This window comes from Prunus persica, chromosome G1 (genome assembly GCF_000346465.2).
Source record: "Prunus persica cultivar Lovell chromosome G1, Prunus_persica_NCBIv2, whole genome shotgun sequence".
Lineage (NCBI taxonomy): Eukaryota > Viridiplantae > Streptophyta > Magnoliopsida > Rosales > Rosaceae > Prunus > Prunus persica.
The window spans coordinates 30,205,758-30,226,085 of record NC_034009.1 but is presented as its reverse complement, the minus strand read 5'-3'; the positions used below and the strand labels follow the sequence as shown (position 1 = coordinate 30,226,085).

General features: G+C 38.9%; 5 protein-coding genes across 5 annotated transcripts; 2 read left to right on the top strand and 3 right to left on the bottom strand.

Moving 5' to 3' along the window:
- Positions 3,087 to 4,410, top strand: LOC18788644 (LOB domain-containing protein 40). Its single transcript, XM_007223334.2, has 2 exons — positions 3,087 to 3,350; positions 3,568 to 4,410. Exons 1-2 carry the CDS (start codon positions 3,161 to 3,163, stop codon positions 4,032 to 4,034), a joined length of 657 nt encoding a protein of 218 aa, XP_007223396.1. The 5' UTR covers positions 3,087 to 3,160; the 3' UTR covers positions 4,035 to 4,410.
- LOC18790128 (zinc finger protein CONSTANS-LIKE 6) lies at positions 5,901 to 7,875 on the bottom strand. The gene is made up of 2 exons (XM_007222071.2): positions 6,601 to 7,875; positions 5,901 to 6,449 (listed from the first exon to the last, which is right to left on the bottom strand). Exons 1-2 carry the CDS (start codon positions 7,690 to 7,692, stop codon positions 6,198 to 6,200), a joined length of 1,344 nt encoding a protein of 447 aa, XP_007222133.1. The 5' UTR covers positions 7,693 to 7,875; the 3' UTR covers positions 5,901 to 6,197.
- Positions 9,461 to 12,148, top strand: LOC18789115 (protein FLX-like 3). Its single transcript, XM_007223647.2, has 4 exons — positions 9,461 to 9,575; positions 10,860 to 11,396; positions 11,573 to 11,718; positions 11,858 to 12,148. The coding sequence occupies exons 2-4, from the start codon at positions 10,870 to 10,872 to the stop codon at positions 11,974 to 11,976; spliced, it is 792 nt and encodes a 263-aa protein (XP_007223709.1). The 5' UTR covers positions 9,461 to 9,575; positions 10,860 to 10,869; the 3' UTR covers positions 11,977 to 12,148.
- LOC18789427 (homocysteine S-methyltransferase 1) lies at positions 12,338 to 14,398 on the bottom strand. The gene is made up of 7 exons (XM_007222564.2): positions 14,074 to 14,398; positions 13,877 to 13,933; positions 13,461 to 13,666; positions 13,240 to 13,369; positions 12,947 to 13,150; positions 12,786 to 12,857; positions 12,338 to 12,663 (listed from the first exon to the last, which is right to left on the bottom strand). The coding sequence occupies exons 1-7, from the start codon at positions 14,242 to 14,244 to the stop codon at positions 12,517 to 12,519; spliced, it is 987 nt and encodes a 328-aa protein (XP_007222626.1). The 5' UTR covers positions 14,245 to 14,398; the 3' UTR covers positions 12,338 to 12,516.
- On the bottom strand, positions 18,400 to 20,321 carry LOC18792826 (3-ketoacyl-CoA synthase 6). The gene is given in 3 exon segments (XM_020567180.1): positions 18,400 to 19,909; positions 19,912 to 20,282; positions 20,285 to 20,321. Coding segments are annotated over 3 exon segments (1,380 nt in total). The 5' UTR covers positions 20,316 to 20,321; the 3' UTR covers positions 18,400 to 18,931.

The following is a 20,328-nucleotide window of genomic DNA, read 5'->3' as shown; positions in this document are numbered from 1 at the left end:
AATGCCAATTTAGCTCATCGATGCATCCATTTCACCCTTTATGCTTTCGTGTTTTGTTTTTCTTGGGCCCAAAATCAAATACCAACCCAAGTCAAAATGAGTCTTTAATAAAACCTTCCATTATCATGGATTGTTGCTGTTGCATACCTGAGTTAGATTAGTTAATTAAAATTGTGGGTTTAAGTTAGAATTCTTTTTTTCTCTTCGGTAGGTATTCTCAAGGAAAATACTAAGAAGATTATCTTTAGATACCAACTTGTGTACTATTTTTTTTAATAGAGGGTGAGACCCATTTTATTAGTGGGCTCTATCTCTATTAAAAATATGATACACAAGTTGATGTTTAAAGATGATCTCCTTATCATACGGTGATAACTTAAAGTTTGAATGGTTGAGCTAAACAAAGCTAAGATTTAAACAGGCACTTTCATTTCCTAGACTAGGTGAGCGCCACTAGCAATAACAATAGCAATAAGAGCGATAGGATTTGGTGATCCATGTATGTCCTAATTGGTATGTACGAAAAATGCACATGGGCGGGGGTGGTAAGCTGGGCCAGCCAGCCAGCCAGCCAGCCTAAGGGGGGGATTGGCTTAACCACGTTGCCGTCCAACAATAATTCACCAATTTGGTTTCTACTTAAATATCTTGTCAGGAAACTCAGCATTATATATACAAAACAAGTAAGATTCGAATGACTGGTTGGATGTTTGAATAGCTAAATCTATCTAACCTTCCAAAACAGATTTACACCTCATATATTTTGCTAGTATTCTGCTGTTGGGCTGGGTCTGAACTGATGTTGGGCTAAAGTTAAAGCGTCGCCAGGCTAGGAGGAGAGCGTCCTATAAATGAAATGAAAAGAGCCCAATCTCGTAAACAGCTCATAAACTGTACGGGCTTAAATGCTGGATTCGCATAGGACTTATGAACTCAGCCCATATTTATATTTTGTCGCGTGCTTAGATTTACCAAAAAAACTGCACCCACGTCATCAATGTAAAATTAGGACATTAATTATGTACACTTGTAGTAAAACAAGAAATTTTTACGTAACTTTGAAGAGGACATAAATTGATTCATTTGAATAATTTAGGTAGATAAGGATTATGCTTCCTTCTTTGCCCATAAGGAGGAATTAATCCTTACCTACTCATGTGGTTTAATCACGAAATAACTTTTTTTTTTTCTTAAAATTCTCAAAGGTGCATTTATTTTCATTTTAATTATTCTTAACAAGAGAGACACATGTTAAATTGTGACTCTGCCACATCAATAGGTGAGAAGGAATTCATTCTTATTGGTAAGGAGAGAAGCATTATTCGGTAGGTAATCAGTAAAATGATGGAAGCAATAATGGTGGTGACAGAGAAATAAGTCCAAGATAGTACAAGATATGCATGAATGCTCAAAATGAAATCATAGGCCTCGCTTGATTTATATTAGTTAGTTGTTTTTCTTTTTAGGGTCTTGTTCCCTCCTATCTCATAAAAAAAATTATAAAAAAAAAAACCATTGGCCCAAACATTGGGCCGCCCACAGTAACCAGCCCGGGAAACAAAACTGGGCATCCGTACGCCAAACTTGTTTGCTTTGGTTACGGACTCCTGACAACCAGGAGAGTATCTGAGCTTCTTTACTTCTACGTAGCCCAATTCCCGATTACCAATTACCAATCATGCCGTATGCGCCAGTAAGCTCGCACGCTGTAACTTTCAGATTCGGAGCTCGTGCGTGTCACGTGCCATTTTTAATGCACGTGTCACTTACCTCTTGTTCCTTCTTTTTCTCCCCCAAAACATTTACAATAACTTGCATGCCTTCCACTTTTCCTCTGTACTCTTGTCTTGTTCTTTGACTGCAAACATTTTAACCTTCTGTTACCACCAAAATTACACTGGTGCGTATTCAATGGGATAATAAAATAATGCTGGGATGCGATGATACCAACTTACATGCACTGGATTCTATTCGAACTTTAAAATTAAGCGAGTTCGGGCGAGAGTAGTATCAGGATGAGTGACCTCCTAGAAAGTTCTTGTGTTGTATTCCTTCTTTTTATCGTTTCATTTCAAAAAAAAAAAAAAAAACCCAATAATGAAGGAAAAATATTGTACCAAAAAAATATAAATAAAGAAAAAGAATGTTCGCTCTACCATACCACAATAAAATTAGGTGGTTAAAAGGAATGTTTATCGTGCTTGATTAAGAGCACCCACTATGAACTACTTAAACTAATTCTTTAAACAAATTTTAGGGAGGAATTATAAAAATACAACTTCAATCATGTTCTCTATCCACCTCCTAAAATAGGGAGACTTTTAGGAGCTACTAAATTTGATGAGAGAGAAAGAACTCATAGTGTCTCCTTATAATTTAATGCTGCTTTATTTTATAAGTATTTTAAACTTTTAACTAATGTTAACTTTTTATTTATTTATTATTTATAATAGAAATGGACCAATCAAAAAAGAGTTGTAGCATTTACGAAATTAGAAAGTATTATTGGAGTTTAAATTTTATAAAGAGCTCCTAAAATAACTTTTATATATTTTTAACTAAATTTTAATTAATAAATAAATAACATTATTGTAAGTGCTATATTTCATAAATTTAGTCTTAAAAGTCTAATTATTTTCACTTATATTGCTAATCATGTATATCCTGGAATCCAATCCCTATTTCTCCTTTACGAGCCAGATAGTATAGCATAAAAAATAATATATTGCATAGAAAAGAAAACATAAAGTAGACTATTATTATTATTATTTTTTGAGGAGAATAAAGCGCACCAGCCAGTTGTTATATATAAATAAATAATAATACTAGGAATATGGCAGGTTCGTAATAAAAGTCTGCATGCAGGGTGATGGTAAAAGAAGAAAGCACAAAACAGTCGGATGATTTTCCACTTTTCCCTGAACTCTTTTTCACCTAAACTGGAATAAAAGCAGTAGGAAAGGAAACCACTGGTTTTCCATCCCACACTCAAAAGAAACCACTGCGCATAACCCATAATTCCCACAATGCCCTCACCAACTCTGCTGTTAAATACACACCCTTCTGTATTTTCCGTACACCTACCTCGGTTTAAAGCTGCAGTTACCTTTCTACAGAGATAGATAGAGAGTCTACTGTAGGGTTAATTAAGGAAGAAAGAATGAGGATGAGCTGCAATGGGTGCAGGGTGCTTCGCAAAGGGTGCAGTGAGAAATGCTCAATCAGGCCCAGCATTGAGTGGATCAAATCCCCTGATTCTCAAGCCAACGCCACTCTTTTTCTTGCCAAATTCTATGGCCGCGCTGGCCTTCTCAACCTCATCAATGCCGGCTCCCAACACCTCCGCCCTGGTAACCTTATTTTTTTAATTAATAACCTTAATTTGTTTATTTTCTAGAAGTGAAGTATTCTATTCTGCAGCATATGTGGGTTAGGCCGGTTTGTTAGGGCAGTAACGCCGCCGCTTGCACCCAAGTTCGATTTCCCTTTCTATTAAAGTAATTTAGACTATCCTTGTGTCAAAAAGTATCATTTCCACCACTGAAGTTATGTGTGTTTTTTGATCAGCTATTTTCAAGTCACTTTTGTACGAGGCTTGTGGACGGATTGTGAATCCGACATTTGGGTCGGTTGGTTTGATGTCGTCCGGGAGCTGGGCCCAATGCCAAGCAGCCGTTGATGCAGTGCTTGCAGGGTCGCCCATCGCCGGACTTGATGCGGATGCGCTAAACCTTATCCCCAGCCCTCCTAACAAATCCGGCGACATACGCCACGTGTTCAGGGACTCGAACTCGGGGGCTTCTCGTAACAAAGTTACAACCCGGAACAGGTTCAAGAGATCCATGAACAGGACCAAAACCCATCCTGGCTCGCTCACTGAGTTTGCAACCGGGTCACATATGGCTCAATTTTGTAACTTTCCTGACCCGGAAGACTTGTGCCCGAGTCCGGAAGGAAATGGGGCTGGCGGAGATTATGATGGAGAGGTTGGGTTGGAACTGACTCTTGGATTAGTTCCAATGCGTCTTAATTAGCTATTAATAAATTATGGTTAATCTTTGTGTATGTTGGTTTTGTGGGAGTGACAAGTGGAGGGTAGGGTTGGAGAAGGACATACAAGTGTGCTTCATGCAATGCGAGAAGCAAATGTTTTGGCGGCTCCGAATTGGTTTCTTGCTTCTTCTTTTTTCGTTGGTTATTTGGGCTTTGCTTTTTTGCTTAGAAAAATCACTGTCGTGTAAAATATGGGTGGAGTTTTCGGTGTAAAATATTATGCATATATGCGCAAGCACAACATAATACTTACATTTCGCCTTTGGCGATCCATATATGTAAATTCTAGTACTCAACAGTCATGATTGAAGTATCAGATTTTCACTCAAACATCACTAGCTCTCTGATTAATTTCTGTCTTAATTATTTGGTTTCTGAGATTCTTTGTTAAATCTAATTTTTATGGTCTTTATTACAATTTCCTGAATTGGAAAATCTCAACAAATGCAGCATCTGTCCATAGGATAAAGATAAACATCCTTTCTTTGTTGGGTAAATGACAATATCATTATTGGGCATAGCACTCTACTTGTCCAATTTTATTTGTTTAAAAAGAAAAGGAAAAAATAACTCGAAATAACAAAATTCGACCACTGTTGTCTTTGTTGTCTTGGTGGGTTTCTGACTCGTAAACCCACCAAACCAAGAAAAGTACACTTTTCATGAAAAGCCCTGAAAACAATTCTATGAGAGATTTCAACACGAGATACTTGTATCATTCCAAGTTACTTTGGCTTGTGACTTTTCTATTAGGAAGATATATAAAAGATATCAAATATTCTTTGTAGTACTTTGCCTGCTACATAGAATTAGATTAATTTGACGATCAATATGACTAATATAAAGAAGCTAAAAGCATGAAAAAAAGGTATCTCTTCGAAACTCCTTTTCTCTCTCAACTCATGGAACCTCAACTGACTGAACTGTTCATCGGTTCTAGAGGATTTCCTAAGTTGGTCAGGGCCTTTCAACCGGCCCTTGGGTCGGATTTATTTCCCTTTCCTCGTCTAATTGTAGAGATCTCGCTTGCCTCGCCAGGGGATCTAAATCTATTAGAGGTTATGGGTTGATTTATGGAGAGAGGCTAGGTATCTTGTGGAATTTTTTAGAGTTTGGGTGTTGTGGATCTAGTGGAGAAGATGCTTGCTTGAGTGTCAAGAGGAAACTAGGGTGCTTCTGTCCTTTGTCTTAGGAATGCCAAGTATCTCCAAGGAGATGAATGCAAAATATTAAATTTGAATTTGATTGTTTATATAGTAATTTGACATTTTAGAAAAAAAATCAATTCCATCTGAAATGCCAAATATCAAATTATTTTATTATATTTTTAAAGAGTAATGCTATTTATACACACAACATTGACCACCTTAACTGACCACCTTATGTGGCAACTGATGTGTCATGCCATGTCAATTAATGAATGTCGTCATGTCAATTAAAAAACAAATTAAAAAACCCTAGCATTCCTAATGAGTGGCCTCATGGCAACATTCATTAATTGACATGACATGACAATCAGTTGCCACATAAGGTGGTCAGTTAAAGTGGTCAATGTTGTGTGTCTAAATAGCATTACTCATTTTTAAAAGTAGATGGGCCTCATATGATGCATAAAATTTTAAAAAAGAGTAAATGATAATGGGGTTCATGACTAAAAAATCTTAAAATAATATTTGACATTAAACTTTTGTATATGTTATTTTTGACATATCTTTTCTAGTCTTTAAATTCATGTAGGATTTGACTAATTTATTGAAGCAATTTAACATTTAATTTTTGTCGTTTCATGTCCATGTGATAATTTGATATAGCTTTTTAAAATGTTTTAAAAAAAACTTTTTACAATAAATTCAAAACAAAATTGTACCGCAATGAGAAGAGTTAATTGTACATATCAGCCTGACTTAACTCAACCCTAGTTTCTGAGTTGAACAAAAAAAGGAGGTACAAAATTTGATAATTACAACGAAACAAGCGGAGGCTACATTTAAAATATGTAGACCACGAGCTAGCCTTTAAGCTTTGGATGAGTATGTTTATTAATAGATGTGCATATATACAATTATACACACAAACTCAATTACTTCACTTACTGCGTGTAAGTAAACCTCCCTTTCATTCTTGCTACTCATAACTTAAGGATATCATTTGGTAAGCACAGGAAAAGCAGATCCTGCAAAGGATGCTCTCTTCACAAACCTCCCTTTCATTCTTGGCCTCTTCTCAGCATTCAGCTTCCGCACTTCGTACCTTATTTTCTTGGAGAACAGCCTCGTCCTCCTCTTTTCTCTGTACCTTGACACCCTCGCCTCTCTCCCTCCGTCCGCCATTGCCGGGTGCACCCCTAGCCCGTTCAGATCTCCGTACGGGTAATGAAGTTCAGTTCCACATACACCCTGCACATAATTAATTCTATGTTGAACTGCTATAAACGAGAATGAATTGGGCCTAATTAACTAGCTAAGATTACCCTCACATGGTTAATTATATCAACATGATTGGCATTTCCATAATTTTTATTTAAAGATTAGGGCAGGAAGTAGATACCATGCAGTCAGGCAAGCATTCGGAGCTGAAATCCGGGCGACCACCGGAGGTCCAAGGAGAGCCATCCCAGGCTGTAATCACTGCCTCGTAGTCCAGCCTCAAAAATATCTCCTTCTTCTTGCCGCTTTTACTTGCACCCGTATGCACCTCCTCATGTTGTTGATGATCTCCACTGTAAGTAGTATCCATCATTCCCACTCCCAGTTTGTCATCCTGTTCGCCGCACGACTGCGGCGAGTCATCATAGTCTTCAAAGTTCAACACAAACGGCTCTCTCATCATATCAATCTCCGGCGTCTCACCTAATTCACACCCCATAAAATTGACACCTCCCGTGCCCCCCTCCTCCTCTTCCTCCTCCTCCTCGTCTTCAAGCTTTACTCTACAATTCGATTCATTTTCTTTAGAATCCATTAACCCCAATCCTTCCATCCCAAAACACTCGTCATCTTCGAGCCCCCTGCCCAACATACTATCCACGTCTGCCGCGAACTCAGCAAGATCCATGTCACTGGGAAGCAGGAACCCATCACGACCGTTATGATTATAATTAGGTGATGATGAGCTCACTTTAGAAACATCACAAGTATTAGCAACTGCTTCTTCATTGGAATTAGCAGAAGTGGTAGCAGTACACATCTCCGCAACAAAGGGATCGAATACGGGAACCCTATAAAGAAGCTGCTGCTGATCTTCTTCGTTTTCCTCGTCATATGAGTTGCTATCGTCTGCCCCAACTTCCGGCACCTGAGGAAACCGGTTTCGGGCACCTTCTTGGGATTTGTGCTTCCCCTGCCTCGGAGTCCGGGCCTTCCTCGTGAAGCCACCGTGCCACGACGGTGCTGCTGGGTTGTCCGAAACAGAAACTTGATCATCCTTATCGGTGGGTTTGACCGACGACGCCGTTTTCAAGAGAACCCTTTCGTGTCTGCGAGCTAACTGGTTGGCGGAGTGTACGGAGGAGTCACAGGCTTGGCAGAGAAAAGCATCGTCGGCAGCACAGTACCAGCGAGCTCTCTTTCTTATGCAGCTGTCGCACGCTCTTGCCGTTTTGGCACCGACAGCGTTTGCCACTTTCTTGTTGGAGCTCATCGAGGAAAATCAAATCACAACAAAGTTTTGAAAAGTTGAAAGAGTGAAGTAAAATCAAAGAAGAGAAAGATAGATCAAATCCAAAGAGCGCACAGCAACTGTTTGTTGAATTGTGCTCTTTATTTAGGTAAAGCGCTAGAGGAAGTGGTGAGTGTCCCACATCCTGCGCTTTTACAGGCCATATAACAGCGAAGACAGCTCTTGGATTTGCACTTTTGGGAGAGAGAGAGAGAGAGAGAGAGAGAGAGAGAGGATTGTACTTTTGGGCCCACACCAATGCCTTATCTATTTTCTAATTGGGCGAGCTTAAAAAGTTGATCCAAATCCTTGGCTTCTGATTGGCTACTTTTCCCCATCGATGGATTTCTCGTTTCTTAGTGCACATGGGGCCCAGCCAAGGGGGGTAATGGATGAGAAGTCCTGTTGATTCCATCTCTCACTTTCTAATATGAAAGATATGCTTTTGTTGGATTGCCTCCGTCCCCTGCCCCATTTTCTCCATCACTAATATTTACTTGTTTAAACTTCCGGACTCTTACCTTGACTCCATGCACTGCGGTCCCCACAGGATCACGTGCCCCCAATCATATCTTTCCACATAACGTAAAGATCATCTTCTATCGTATACATATGATATATATAACTTGACATTCTGTGCCATTTCTCTCATTTGTCTTGCTGTATCTAATTTTCTCTCTCTTGTTCCACATCTAAGAAATCAAGATGGATAAATAGTCATGACCCAGAAGTCACTCTTGAATATTATAATAGAAAGAGACCGTTTGAATTAATAAGATGCACTAACAAAATTATATGGAAGAAAATAGAGGTCTTTTTATTATAATTGGTTTAGACTTGAACATCTCGTAGGCTCGTAGCTAGCTAGCTAGAAAGAAAGAAAAACATATATATATATATATGTATGGATAAAGCTGATGTGGAGATCTCATCTCATCTCATCTGTGACAATGAAACCCAAGCACAAGATTACCGCAAAGAGTCATGACAGCGGAATTTTCTTCAAGAAATATCGACATATTATTCCTTGGTTAGGTTGATAAGGATTTTTATTTCTGTAGCTATCTATCTGTAGGGCCTGTAGCCCCATCCCTCTCTCTCCGTCTCTCTCTAAAATAATTTTAGAATCTCACTCACTTATGTATATTTGTCCACTACTACACAACATGTATATATGGGATAAGGTTTGGTAATTATGATAAGTTTTTCAGAATTAACAACTTTACCGACGTTTCTTCTTTCTACTTTTCCCGTATGATATGGGCAGATATTACATAACAATGTTACAAAAAATAAAATATTTGAGAAAAGAGTTGCGTTTTAAAGAATTTTCTGAAAATTGTTGCATTAACTTAAGAAAAACTAATATATGATATGATCGATGCGACAATGCACCAATTGATTGATGAGTTCGTAGTTGATGCTGTAAAAAGAGAAAGAAAAAAAAAAAGCATGTGGTAGCGGAATGTGACAATTATGATTATGTAAGAAATGCAACAATGATAAGTAAGATAATGAAATTAAAGAAGTAAAAACCGAAAGATTAATAAATATACCAGACGAGAAATAAAAAAATAAAAAAAAGAATGGTAATCTCACTCTACGGCCCATAGCGATTATTGGAGCCCGTGAACAAATCATGCACTGGGCCTTGGCCCATTACAATTTTTAGTTTCTTTGGTTGGGCCAGAAGGCCCACAACGAGTGAAACCTGAGAACGTTAGCCTGAAGCGGCAACAAGGGTAATTTCGTCAATAAGAAATCCGATCGGCTGTAGGGTTGGCTATTCTGCTGAGCTGCTGAGGCAAGCACTGTTCCCGTCGAAGATCAGAGACTGGCGCGCAGTCTAAAGGCTCCTTCTTTGGGTAAGTTTTTACTTGCTCCGATTATTTGGTGGAAGCTTACAACTTGCTTCACCTGCATATATATGTTATCGTTGACATTTACTTATTTTTGCTTGAAATTATGAGCAGGGCTGAACGCACTTATTCAAACTTTAACATGAAAATTATATTGTTTTTATTTAATTTTCTGTAATTAATCAATTTGATTATGGAATTGCAAAGTGCAAATAAGCAAAGCATGTTTCCAGCTTGCCAATAATTTATTGTAAGATCAAAGTTTTCTACTTTTAAGAGATTTGAATGCAGCCGTGTAGTTGATGTTAATCCAAAATATCAAACATCGAACCCCATGATGCAATATAAGGCGTAGTGAGTTATTGTGCAGCGTGAATAGGCAAATATAGGATGAAGAAGAACTTCCGTTACAGTTTTTTGGTACCACATCAATTTCGTATTTGTTTGTTTGCCCGGAAGAGGATGGGTTGTTTGAGAACTTGAGAGGGCTTTATGGTTTTCATCTTTAGTCATGAAGGTGGTTCCACAGGTTTCCATAGATTTGACTCAGTTGATTAGTCATAAAACTTTTCAGGTAGCATCCAGCAAAATCGGATGGTTTTCTTTTATCATTTTGCTCTTATTTTCCACCAGGTTATCTAGTTCTTTTTTGTGTTCTAGATTTAACTTCATTAATAGATTTTGTTAGCCTTAGTTGGCTTTGACTATTTCGTCGATGTTGGTTGCAACTTGCAAGATCAATTCGGATGACTATGCTCCTAATATAACAAAGTTAAAGAAACAATAGAGATGATTAAATAATATTCTCTTCCTTTATGTTTAGATTAGTGCTTAGGCTACTTTGAAGATACAAATTGAGATTGGCATCTGTGGTTTGTGTTTCTTTTAGAAAGAAAGAGATGGGGCTTCATAATTTGATTTCGTTTACAGATAGAACAAGATTGGAATTCATAATTTGAGGTCATTTAGTTGAGTACTTTTAATTACAAAATTTTGGGAACACATTTAGTTCACATGTTTGAGAGTTGTTAACTATTAAAGTCTTGATCCCTGATCTGATGAAAAAGGAAGATATTGTAAGATTCCGTGCATCTCAAATGGTCTTCTTGAAGCAATCGAGGAAGCATGGAATCCACAGAGATGCAAGATGTTTCGTATATTTCCCTTCATTGTTTTGTTTGGGCAGCTCTGTTCCTTGAACAGTTTGACGAAGGATGATATTTTTTCTTTCTTAATTTATGTCTCGCTTGGTCGTACCAAAATAGTGTGATGATGGTATCACTACTGCAGGATCTCTGTAATGTCCGGGAGAAATCGTATGTCTCGCCATGCTGATGGTTATCGAGGTTACCATGATGATCCTCGACCTCTCATGAACCGAGGACTGGGACACTTGAGTGTACACCCTGCAGCTTTGGAAGAAGAATTTGCAATGAAACACAGAGAAATGCAGCGAATCGTTGCTGAGAACCGGCTTGTAATTGACGATAATACCCTTCTTCAAAGGGAATTGACAGATGCGAAAGATGAGATTCATAGATTGGGGCAGGTCTTACCTAAACTCCGGGCTGACAAAGAGGCACAGTCTAGGGAGCTAATTGAGAAAGGATTGAAGCTAGAAGCTGATCTCCGTGCTACTGAGCCTATAAAGGCAGAGGTTATGCAGTTAAGAGCTGAAGTGCAGAAATTAAGTGCTTTGCGGCAAGAGTTGTCTTCCCAAGTCCAAGGTCTGACACAGGAGATAACTCGATTGCAAGCTGAGAATCAGCAGCTAATTCCCATGAGGGCTGATATTGATGGGATGCGAAACGAGCTTGTTGAGACCAGGTTTTTTACAGTGAACTTTTAATTAGTTTTCCGGCGTAATAATATCTTGCTCTTCTTTTGCCTTTTAAGGAGATGGATGACACATATTAGGACGATACTTGATGAATTTTCAGATACGTTAGCAACTGCTTTATTTGTATGCATATGTGGATTGACTTTGCAACACTTTTTTTTAGGAGAGCTTATGAATATGAAAGGAAAGCCAGTGAAGAACAAGTGGAACAAAAGCAAGCAATGGAAAATAACCTTGTTTCCATGGCTCGTGAAATAGAGAAGCTAAGAGCAGAGCAGCTAAATGCAGACAGGAGGGCACGAGAACGAGGTGATCCTTCTCTCTCTTTATGTCTCGCGTGCGCGCATACGCACACACACAACTTTAGTGCTCATGGATCTCATACTCTGGGATTTTTAACTTGATCTCTAGAAGGCAAGTTGTTTTGACGCCTTTCTTATCTGTATAGGTGGTGGAGGTTATGGAATGATGAATGGAAGTCCTGGTATGAGATATTCACGTGGTTCATATGGCAATGGCTACAGCAGTGGTTGGGGACCTTATGATAAGCGTGGTTCACGGCGTTAATTATCATCAAATATTGAATGGTCGGGGGACTGGTTTGCATATCTCGGTTCTAGTCCTGCTTATAGAGTAAAAAGAACTCTTAAGGTCACAGAAATGAATCAATGTTAAACCTTGTAAATTTTTTTTAACTTTGATCAATTATATTGTGCCTAAGTGATGAGGCTTTGAGCAACATGTTCCATAATTTATCCGCAAATTGATTTTTTTTCCCCGTCTGATTTTCACTTTGATAATTGTAGTTAACATACAACTCAATATAAAGTGGAACAGAATAACCAAAGTTAGTCATTTTATACCGTTATATCAAAGTGCTAGCAATATTTACTATTCTCAGGTGGATAATATAAAACTCTGAGACACGATCAATAACAAACTCTGCATTTCTTTCAAAAGAAAATTTTCGTGTAACAATTTTCATTTGCCAACAGAAGGCAATTTCTTAAACCAATGGCTTCTAACACCAAACCAAAAGAATTTATGTAACCAAATCAATCTCGGTTAACCTAAAAATTCCTAAATATAGCCGTCACTGTTACTTGATCAGCACGAATTTCCTTTTAAAGCCTTAGAAATGACTTGAACGGTGGAAGGTGTTGTCCGACAACAGCCTCCGATGAGTTTAGCTCCTGCGTCACGCCAGCTTGTTGCAAAGCATTCAAAATTGTTGTCATCAAAACTCTTGGCAGGCTGTTCATTTAACACAATCCAAAATTCATTAGTTGATCATGCATCATATTTTGTGTTTGTGTGGATTCAGTGTATGAGAAAGAGAGAAGACACACAGAGGTTCTAAAACTAGTTGAACTCACCAGCCATCTTTTAGCTTTGCCATCCCATATCTCACCACTATTAGGGTACACAACAATTGCTTTATTGGTTAACTGGAGAAATAGCATATGTGTTAGATCACTTTCACCTTTTCTTTTAATATTTCTTTTGGGGTTGAATAGTTTTCTAGTTTAGAAGTTACCTCTTTAAATTTGCAGATGAGAGACTGAATCAAATGAGGAGGTGCGCAATTTATTCCCACTGCATGTATTTTGTTACTCTTATTTATTATGTCAAGGCATTCCTTGAAGCTCTCTCGGGATGGGGCGTTTTCACCATCTACAGAGGTGAAACATATCCAAGATGGTATTTGAATGTTTTCTTCTTCAAGCAACTCAACGCAGGCCTGCAAATGTTTACAAAAATCAAGTTAGATACCATCAAGTTCTGAAACTCCACGAAACTCTGCAAAGCAAGATTGGTAGAAGCACAAACCTGAGCTTCAAGCTTATTAGGGATGGTCTCAAATGCAAGTAAATCAGGACCTGCTTCCACAAGAACTTGCAATCTGCGTCGGTGGAAATCCTTGAGCTTATCAACATTCACTTGGGGTCCATAGCATCCACTGAAAACATTAACACATCCAAATTATATAATTGAACAAAGTACATAAAATATATTTGTTAGCCATGATTGCAATCTGAAACTTGGGGTACCTATATTCTGAGCCATCAGCAAGATAGGCTCCATAGCTTCCAATAGAGGCAGCAACCAAAGCCCTGTTATACTGATGCTCAGGTGTCACTTTGAGAGCATCCCAGAAACTGTTGCGAGCTTCAACAGCCAATTTCACACTTTTCTTCAGCAACAACTCCCCTTCTTCAATGGACAGTCCTCTGGACAAAAATCCAGGAATTGTGGCCTATCAAAGCAAATGAAAGGCAATGTGGGTTTAATGAATATAAAAATCCTGCAAACACAGGCGCATCTTTGGCCCACCTAATCGATCGTATTTTTTATGTGAAAGCAAGAATCTTTTTGTACATTTGCTGCTGATATTATATGCATTCTTTATCATATGGTAAATGTGCAGAACCAAAAAGAAAGAACAGAGGAAAATAAAGAATTATACCTGGTAAGATGAAGTGACCAGAATATCTGCGCCGGCTTCCAAGTATTCCAAGTGGACCTGATGAAGCAATTGAACCAAAACCCAACATTCATCAGAACGAAGCCAACCAAAGTAAGTATATTTATTGTATAGATACAATAATAACAAATCAGGAAATGGGCAATGAGGGAGGGAGAGAGAGAGAGAGAGAAACAGACCCGCTTGATGAGGTCGGGGTCTTTGATGAGGCAGACGGCGCTCCAGAGAGGGTCGTTGATGGCAGCGCCGTGTCTCTCCAGCTGGGTAGCGAACCCTCCGTCCATCACAGCACAACCTCCTGCTTTCTCTATCACTTCCTCCAACAACGTCGTCGCTTTCTTCAATCCCATCTCTCTCGCTATTACTTTAGGGACTCCAGAGATAGTAGCAACGGAGAAGAAAAAGAGGACAAATATATAAATGCGGTGGGGGGTTGTTGGATTGGATTGTTGGTTGTTGGGAAAGAATAAGGACGAAATTGCAAACCAGGTTCAAATACAATGTCTTGAGCTTGACTGACGCTTTTGCTTCTGTTTTTATTGGGTGTTCTCATTTCCCATTACGTTTTCGGTGTCAAATTTGTCGGGTGGTAGTGAAATGTGATCCGTTTGATGTGTGCCTGCATCAACCCAACAAAATTATTTCGGATCAAATGCCATTTGGACCAGCCCGATCAATTGTGCAGGCCTAGTACCTAAGATTATTTACAATGTTTTAAGCGAAAATTCAATTTCATCACTCAAAAAAAAAATATATAGTTTGGTTACTGAATTTGTCAAATCTTATAATTTATAAATATTCTATTATTTTTTGTTAAGTATAATTTTTATTTTTATTTTTTTAAGAAGCACCTTCAATCTTCTTTCTCTAACTTAACTAAATGGGGTATATTGTGCCGTTAGGATTTAATAAATTGGGGAAAATTTTGGATTGAAATTAAAATTGTGAGGTATAAAAGGAAATATTATCTTCAATGTAGGAGGAAAGAAGTAGGGCGAAAGAAAAGAAACATGTATGAGAGGGAAATAGGTTATTGGTGAAGGTGATGAACTGGCGATGATGTGCTCTACTTCACCAACCTAACCAAGACTAAACAATTTACATTTATAATTATAGTTAGTATGTCTATAAATGCATGGGAGGATGGTTTTTCACAAACACATCACCATGATGTTATGGGATTTCGAATATGAAACTACTAAGATGTAAATCAAATCATTTTGTATTGGGTTAGACCTTATTTGTTGTCTTGAACTATTTCTTAATTTCACTATGATATATATATTTAGAGAGCTCAACACAATTTAATTCGAAGATTGTGATTTGAATATAACGTAAAAGGAATGCTAGCAGGCATATCTTTCAAAAAAATAAAAAAATAATTACTAACAAAACGTGATATGGATTTGACTTTTGACCGTGGTACATATATATTGGTAGGGGCCAATAGGATAGGCCCAACAACATTGGATTTTGGGTGCCATGTCTGAATATTTAAAGGGCAAGCAAGTACTTGACCTGGGAAAGGAATTATTAATGAATATAGTTATTTAGGCCACCGGCCCAGTAAGGTGGGCAACAGTACAGCTCAGCTGGATCCGGATTCCACATAAATGCCATTGCCATGCCCCCCGTCTTTATATCGTGCTTGCTTTGCAGGGCAGATGCTGATAGCTGCGGCGGGAAGCAACATGCCCTGCCTCTTCTCTTCCCTTGATATTATTTAATTATTTATTTGTTTATGTTCTGACAAAGTTTTCTGAGACTCTTCTCTTCTCGCTTGTATAGTAGACTGTAGTTGTACTTGTACACAATAAGCCTGTCCGTCTGTCAGCGTGAATTCTTCGCTCATTTGATGCTCTGTGTGTGTGGGTGAAACAATAAATGTCCCCTGTAAAAAGTAAACAGTATATAATATCAGATTCATATTTATTTTCTTCATCGCTCGCTCTCTCTCTCTCTCTCTCTCTCTCTCTCTCCACCTGTAATGTAATCATGAATTCGTTCACCAAGTAGTAGGTTTGATGAACTGTTTCAATTGTATAGCTTTAACTCCAGGACCTCCTCTTTATCTGCATTTTGGACACCACTGCAACAAAATTAATTAACGAGAGCTATATCCCTTTTTATTTGGTGGTCCACAAAACCTTGTTACTTTGGCATCTTTGTATACATTGATTGAACAAAATGGTAGGAACAATTGTCTTCAAGGAAGGACAATTTCGTAAGGTCATCTCCAACTCATGAAGCCGAATTCAAAATATCCTAAATTTTAGCCTAATTTATCTCCCAACCCAAGAAAAATAAAGGATTAAAATTTAGGAAAATTCAAACTTGGAGTCAAATACTAATCCAACTATTGTCTAAACTGAAAATTTTTTGGTGAAGCCCACTCAAGACTAACGCAGTCCACGTGTAAGGAGGGGCGACTGGGACCCACACTACTGGTCATGCATATTTTGTCTCTCCACATGGCAAGCGCTAGTTACGTTGCCATTGGAATCCAACGGCAACAGTTCAAACATCTCTTTATTTTATATTCCAATAGTAACCCAAATCAACGATCTAGATTAAATTTATCCATCGGTTGAAATTTAAATCAAACGGTCAAAATAATATTCTAAATTAATCTAAATCATATTCAACCCCAAAACTCCCTCCAAACTCCATAAATACCCACTCATTTCTCAAATAATCTACCAAAAATCATATTTGTGGAGTTTCAAATTTTTTATGTCAAATTGTTCACAAAATTAAATATGAAGTTATTTAAAAAGATTAAATGAAGAAAAGTTATCCATTTAAAAAAATTAGACTTAAATTATTCTTAAACAATTTAATGAAGTTGCGGATTTAAAATTTTAGTCTGAAAGATTAGGTGAAAAAATGATTTGAGTCCGGACAAAACTCAAATAGTTACTTTTTGAATGGGAGAAAATTTGGATTTAGGACTATTGGAGAAGACCTCAATTAAGACTACGTCTTGAACAAAATATTTCTATTGCATCCATCTCTCACATAGATGAACCCCATTCACATATAAGAACATGCATAAGTAGATTAAATATGCTAAATGTAGAACTGGTGAGTTGCATATCACAAACGATAGTATTTTATTAGATCAATTGAAAAAGTACATAGAAAGTCATCTTGATTAGCAATACAATGAACATGGGTAAAACTTTCCTAATGACTAGAGTCAGCTTTAAAGCTAAAATGATATAAAGAGAATAAATCACAAAGAACTTGTCTAAAAACCCCTATATACCGTCTAAACCTTGTCCTAAATCAAGTCAGTTACATCAATGACAAAACCTGGTCGCTAACCGGCATAACTCTCCTAGAGAAACTAGACCACTTAGAAAATTCAACAAAATTTATGGGAATTACAAGAAAAAAACCACACAACTCATAGAGTTTATGGACTTTAATAACAAACTACACCAAATCTAAGAAACAACACTTTGCACTACAAATGATGCACAACCAAAGCCATCTAGAACCATAGCAAAAACAACCAAATCTGCCAAGAGGAGAGAAGAGCGCATCATGATTTGTCGAGGCACGAAAGAATACCGAAAATTCAACAGACAGAGAATAAACCTCTAGATCTGAAGCTTCTCGTTCTAACTCTCCTCCACCCTCTGCCACACACTTTTCTATGAAAAACAACGAGATCATAGCTAGCCAGAACCAAGTCTACAAAAAATAAAAAGCAAAAACAAAAAGAGCAAGAGGAAAGCATGGGCAAGGAGGGAGGGAGGGAGGAGCAGAAGGGTGGGGGGTAGCCGCCACCCCTAGGGTTTCTTCACTTGTTTTCTATCTGAGTTTTTTGTTTTTTCTATTATACTACTACTTATATATATATATATATATGATAATATATTTTGATCTTATTTTGTGTAAGAGCGATCAACATGATGTTAGATGTAATTGGATTGGAACTATATATATGATAAAAATGTACCTACATATGCAAGATTTATAATTTAACACGAAACCTATATATATACGATATTTATTGTAATGAGTTGTGGTACGTAGCTCTTGTAGACGATGACAATATTGATTTTATTCTTTTTTAATTAACGAGGAAAACCTTCAATTCGTAAATTTTTTTCTCTCTTCCATCATCTGCTCAAGGCATTCATTTAGAGAGAGAGAGAGAGAGAGAGAGAGAGAGAGAGAGCTTGCATCAATTATCAACATGAGAGGTGGTTATCGATCGCAATTGATATTGTCATCGGAAGACAAGACAGAGTTTATAATTTGACATCCAACCCTAAATTCGGTTCGCTTTTAAATGACTCATATATATCATGCCACCGATACGATAGGATACCCCTTCATTCAATTAACAAAATACCAAACAAGTAGTAGGCACAACTGGTCAATGCACAAACTCACAAGTCACAACAACTGGAAAAACCAAAATCGAATTTTCAAAGGCCATCAAAAGTTAAAAAGCAAACCATCCTGCTGTTGCTGCACTTACACAACACAAAGACACAAAGCCACAAAGCCACAAAGGACTAATATTTAAAGAAACAAAATATCATATTGGGAGGCGCCTTGCATTGCATATGACCATATGTTCTTCTTCTTCTTTCTTTTTGCGAATAATCAATCAAACACAACAACTATGTTCATTTATTTCAACACCAGTATAATTAAGTTACCTTACCTCCTATATATATATATATATATAAAGACCTAGCTAAGCTACTGATTTTCTTTCTTCTTCTCTTTTCTTATTTTAAGCTCCAACTATAATAAGTTCGATTGTGTTTTCCTTACATATGGAATGCATAATACATCAAAAGCATATTTTAGCTTCTATGCAAATTCATAGGGACAAGAAAGTTGAAAGACAAATAATAATAAAAACGAAACAAAAGTGATGGATATGGATACTGAACTGAATCAAAGAAGAAAACCCACCACCAATCACCAATCACCAATCACCAATCAGGGCATGCCTTAATGCAAGCTTTGTTTGTGGTTTAATTTTGATGTTTGTGGGTTTTGATGATTTTCTTAGAGCTTCACAACTTCAGGAATATGAACCGGATACCTATCGATGCAATCAGCCCAAGGCCCCTCCGATGGCGTTTCGATGTTACGATTACACTTCCAAACCGCACTGTTGCACTTAAACCCACTTCCGAACGCTATCTGCCAAACCCTATCACCTTTCCTCATCCTCCCCTTCGCCTCAATGTACCCCAACTCGTACCACAGTGAAGACGACGACGTATTGCCGAACCTATGCAGCGTCATCCTCGACGCCTCGCAGTGCTCCGCCGACAGCTGCAGGTTCTTCTGCAGCTCGTCGATCACCGCCCTCCCTCCCGCGTGGATGCAGAAGTGCTCGAACGCCTGCTTGAAATCCGGAATGTACGGCTTCCATTTCGGGTTCACGATTTTCCTGCCGATCAGCGTCAGAAGGAAGAGCAACTGCTCCGACGCCGGAAGCACCAGCGGCCCCATCGTCGTGATGTTCGATTTCAACGCCTCTCCTGCGATCGCCATCAGATCCTTCGAGAGCGAAATCCCCACTTTGCCCTCCTTGTCCTCTTCCTCGAACACGCACCGATACGCCTTGTCGTCGGATCCCATGTGGGTCCGGACCACGTGGACCAATCGATATTTGGCACGTCGGCGCTCGGATCTCCGGTTTGATAAAAGCAAGGCGGCCCCACCCATCCGGAAGAGACAGTTGGGCAGAAGCATAGCCCGCTCGTTGCCTTGGTAATAATTAGGTGTTATGATCTCGGTGCTAACCACCACCGCGTTCGAATTGGGATGCACTTGGAGAAGGTCACGCGCCAAATCGATTGAGATAACGCCGGCGCTGCAGCCCATGCCGGAGAGGTTGAAGCTCCTGATGTTGCTCCTGAGCTTGTACTTGTTGATGACCATGGCTGACAGTGAAGGGGTGGGGGAGAAGAGGCTGCAGTTGACGATCAAAATATCGATGTCTGTGGGCTTGAGGCCCGTCTTGGGGAGAGGGGAGCGTCCATGGCCGAAAAGAGGAGGAGCTCGGCCTCGCCCCTGGCTGCCTCCATGGTGGGGTTAGGAGGGATGTAGTGAATGGCGGGAGGGAGGCAAGTCTCCTCGCCGAGGCCGGAGCGCTCGAGAATCCGCATCTGGAACTCGACGGATTTGGGGTTGTTGCTGAGGATGAGGCGGGAGTGCTCCATGAAGGTGGAGAAGGGAACGCGGCAGGTGACGGGGGGCTTGAAGCAGGCGTAGTCGACGAGGAAGACGGTGCGGGGCTTGGACATGAAGTAGACGGTGGCGATGAAGATGATGAGGAAGGAGGAGCAGAGGATTTGGACGAGGTCGAAGTGGAGGGAGGTCCAGAGCTTGAGAATCTCGTCGGGCCGAGATGAAGCACCTCCAAGAAAATACCGGCCATGATGGGGATGAGA

Excerpts from the sequence above, each read along its gene's own strand:
- LOC18789115 (XM_007223647.2), top strand. The coding sequence starts at position 10,870 with ATGTCCGGGAGAAATCGTATGTCTCGCCATGCTGATGGTTATCGAGGT. Across the intron at positions 11,397-11,572 it reads AACGAGCTTGTTGAGACCAG|GAGAGCTTATGAATATGAAA; the intron begins GTTTTTTACAGT and ends ACTTTTTTTTAG. Across the intron at positions 11,719-11,857 it reads CAGGAGGGCACGAGAACGAG|GTGGTGGAGGTTATGGAATG; the intron begins GTGATCCTTCTC and ends TTATCTGTATAG.
- LOC18788644 (XM_007223334.2), top strand. The coding sequence starts at position 3,161 with ATGAGGATGAGCTGCAATGGGTGCAGGGTGCTTCGCAAAGGGTGCAGT. Across the intron at positions 3,351-3,567 it reads CTCCCAACACCTCCGCCCTG|CTATTTTCAAGTCACTTTTG; the intron begins GTAACCTTATTT and ends TTTTTTGATCAG.
- LOC18790128 (XM_007222071.2), bottom strand. The coding sequence starts at position 7,692 with ATGAGCTCCAACAAGAAAGTGGCAAACGCTGTCGGTGCCAAAACGGCA. Across the intron at positions 6,450-6,600 it reads AATGCTTGCCTGACTGCATG|GGTGTATGTGGAACTGAACT; the intron begins GTATCTACTTCC and ends AATTATGTGCAG.
- LOC18789427 (XM_007222564.2), bottom strand. The coding sequence starts at position 14,244 with ATGGGATTGAAGAAAGCGACGACGTTGTTGGAGGAAGTGATAGAGAAA. Across the intron at positions 13,934-14,073 it reads ACCCCGACCTCATCAAGCGG|GTCCACTTGGAATACTTGGA; the intron begins GTCTGTTTCTCT and ends TTGCTTCATCAG. Across the intron at positions 12,858-12,946 it reads TCATCTGCAAATTTAAAGAG|TTAACCAATAAAGCAATTGT; the intron begins GTAACTTCTAAA and ends CTATTTCTCCAG.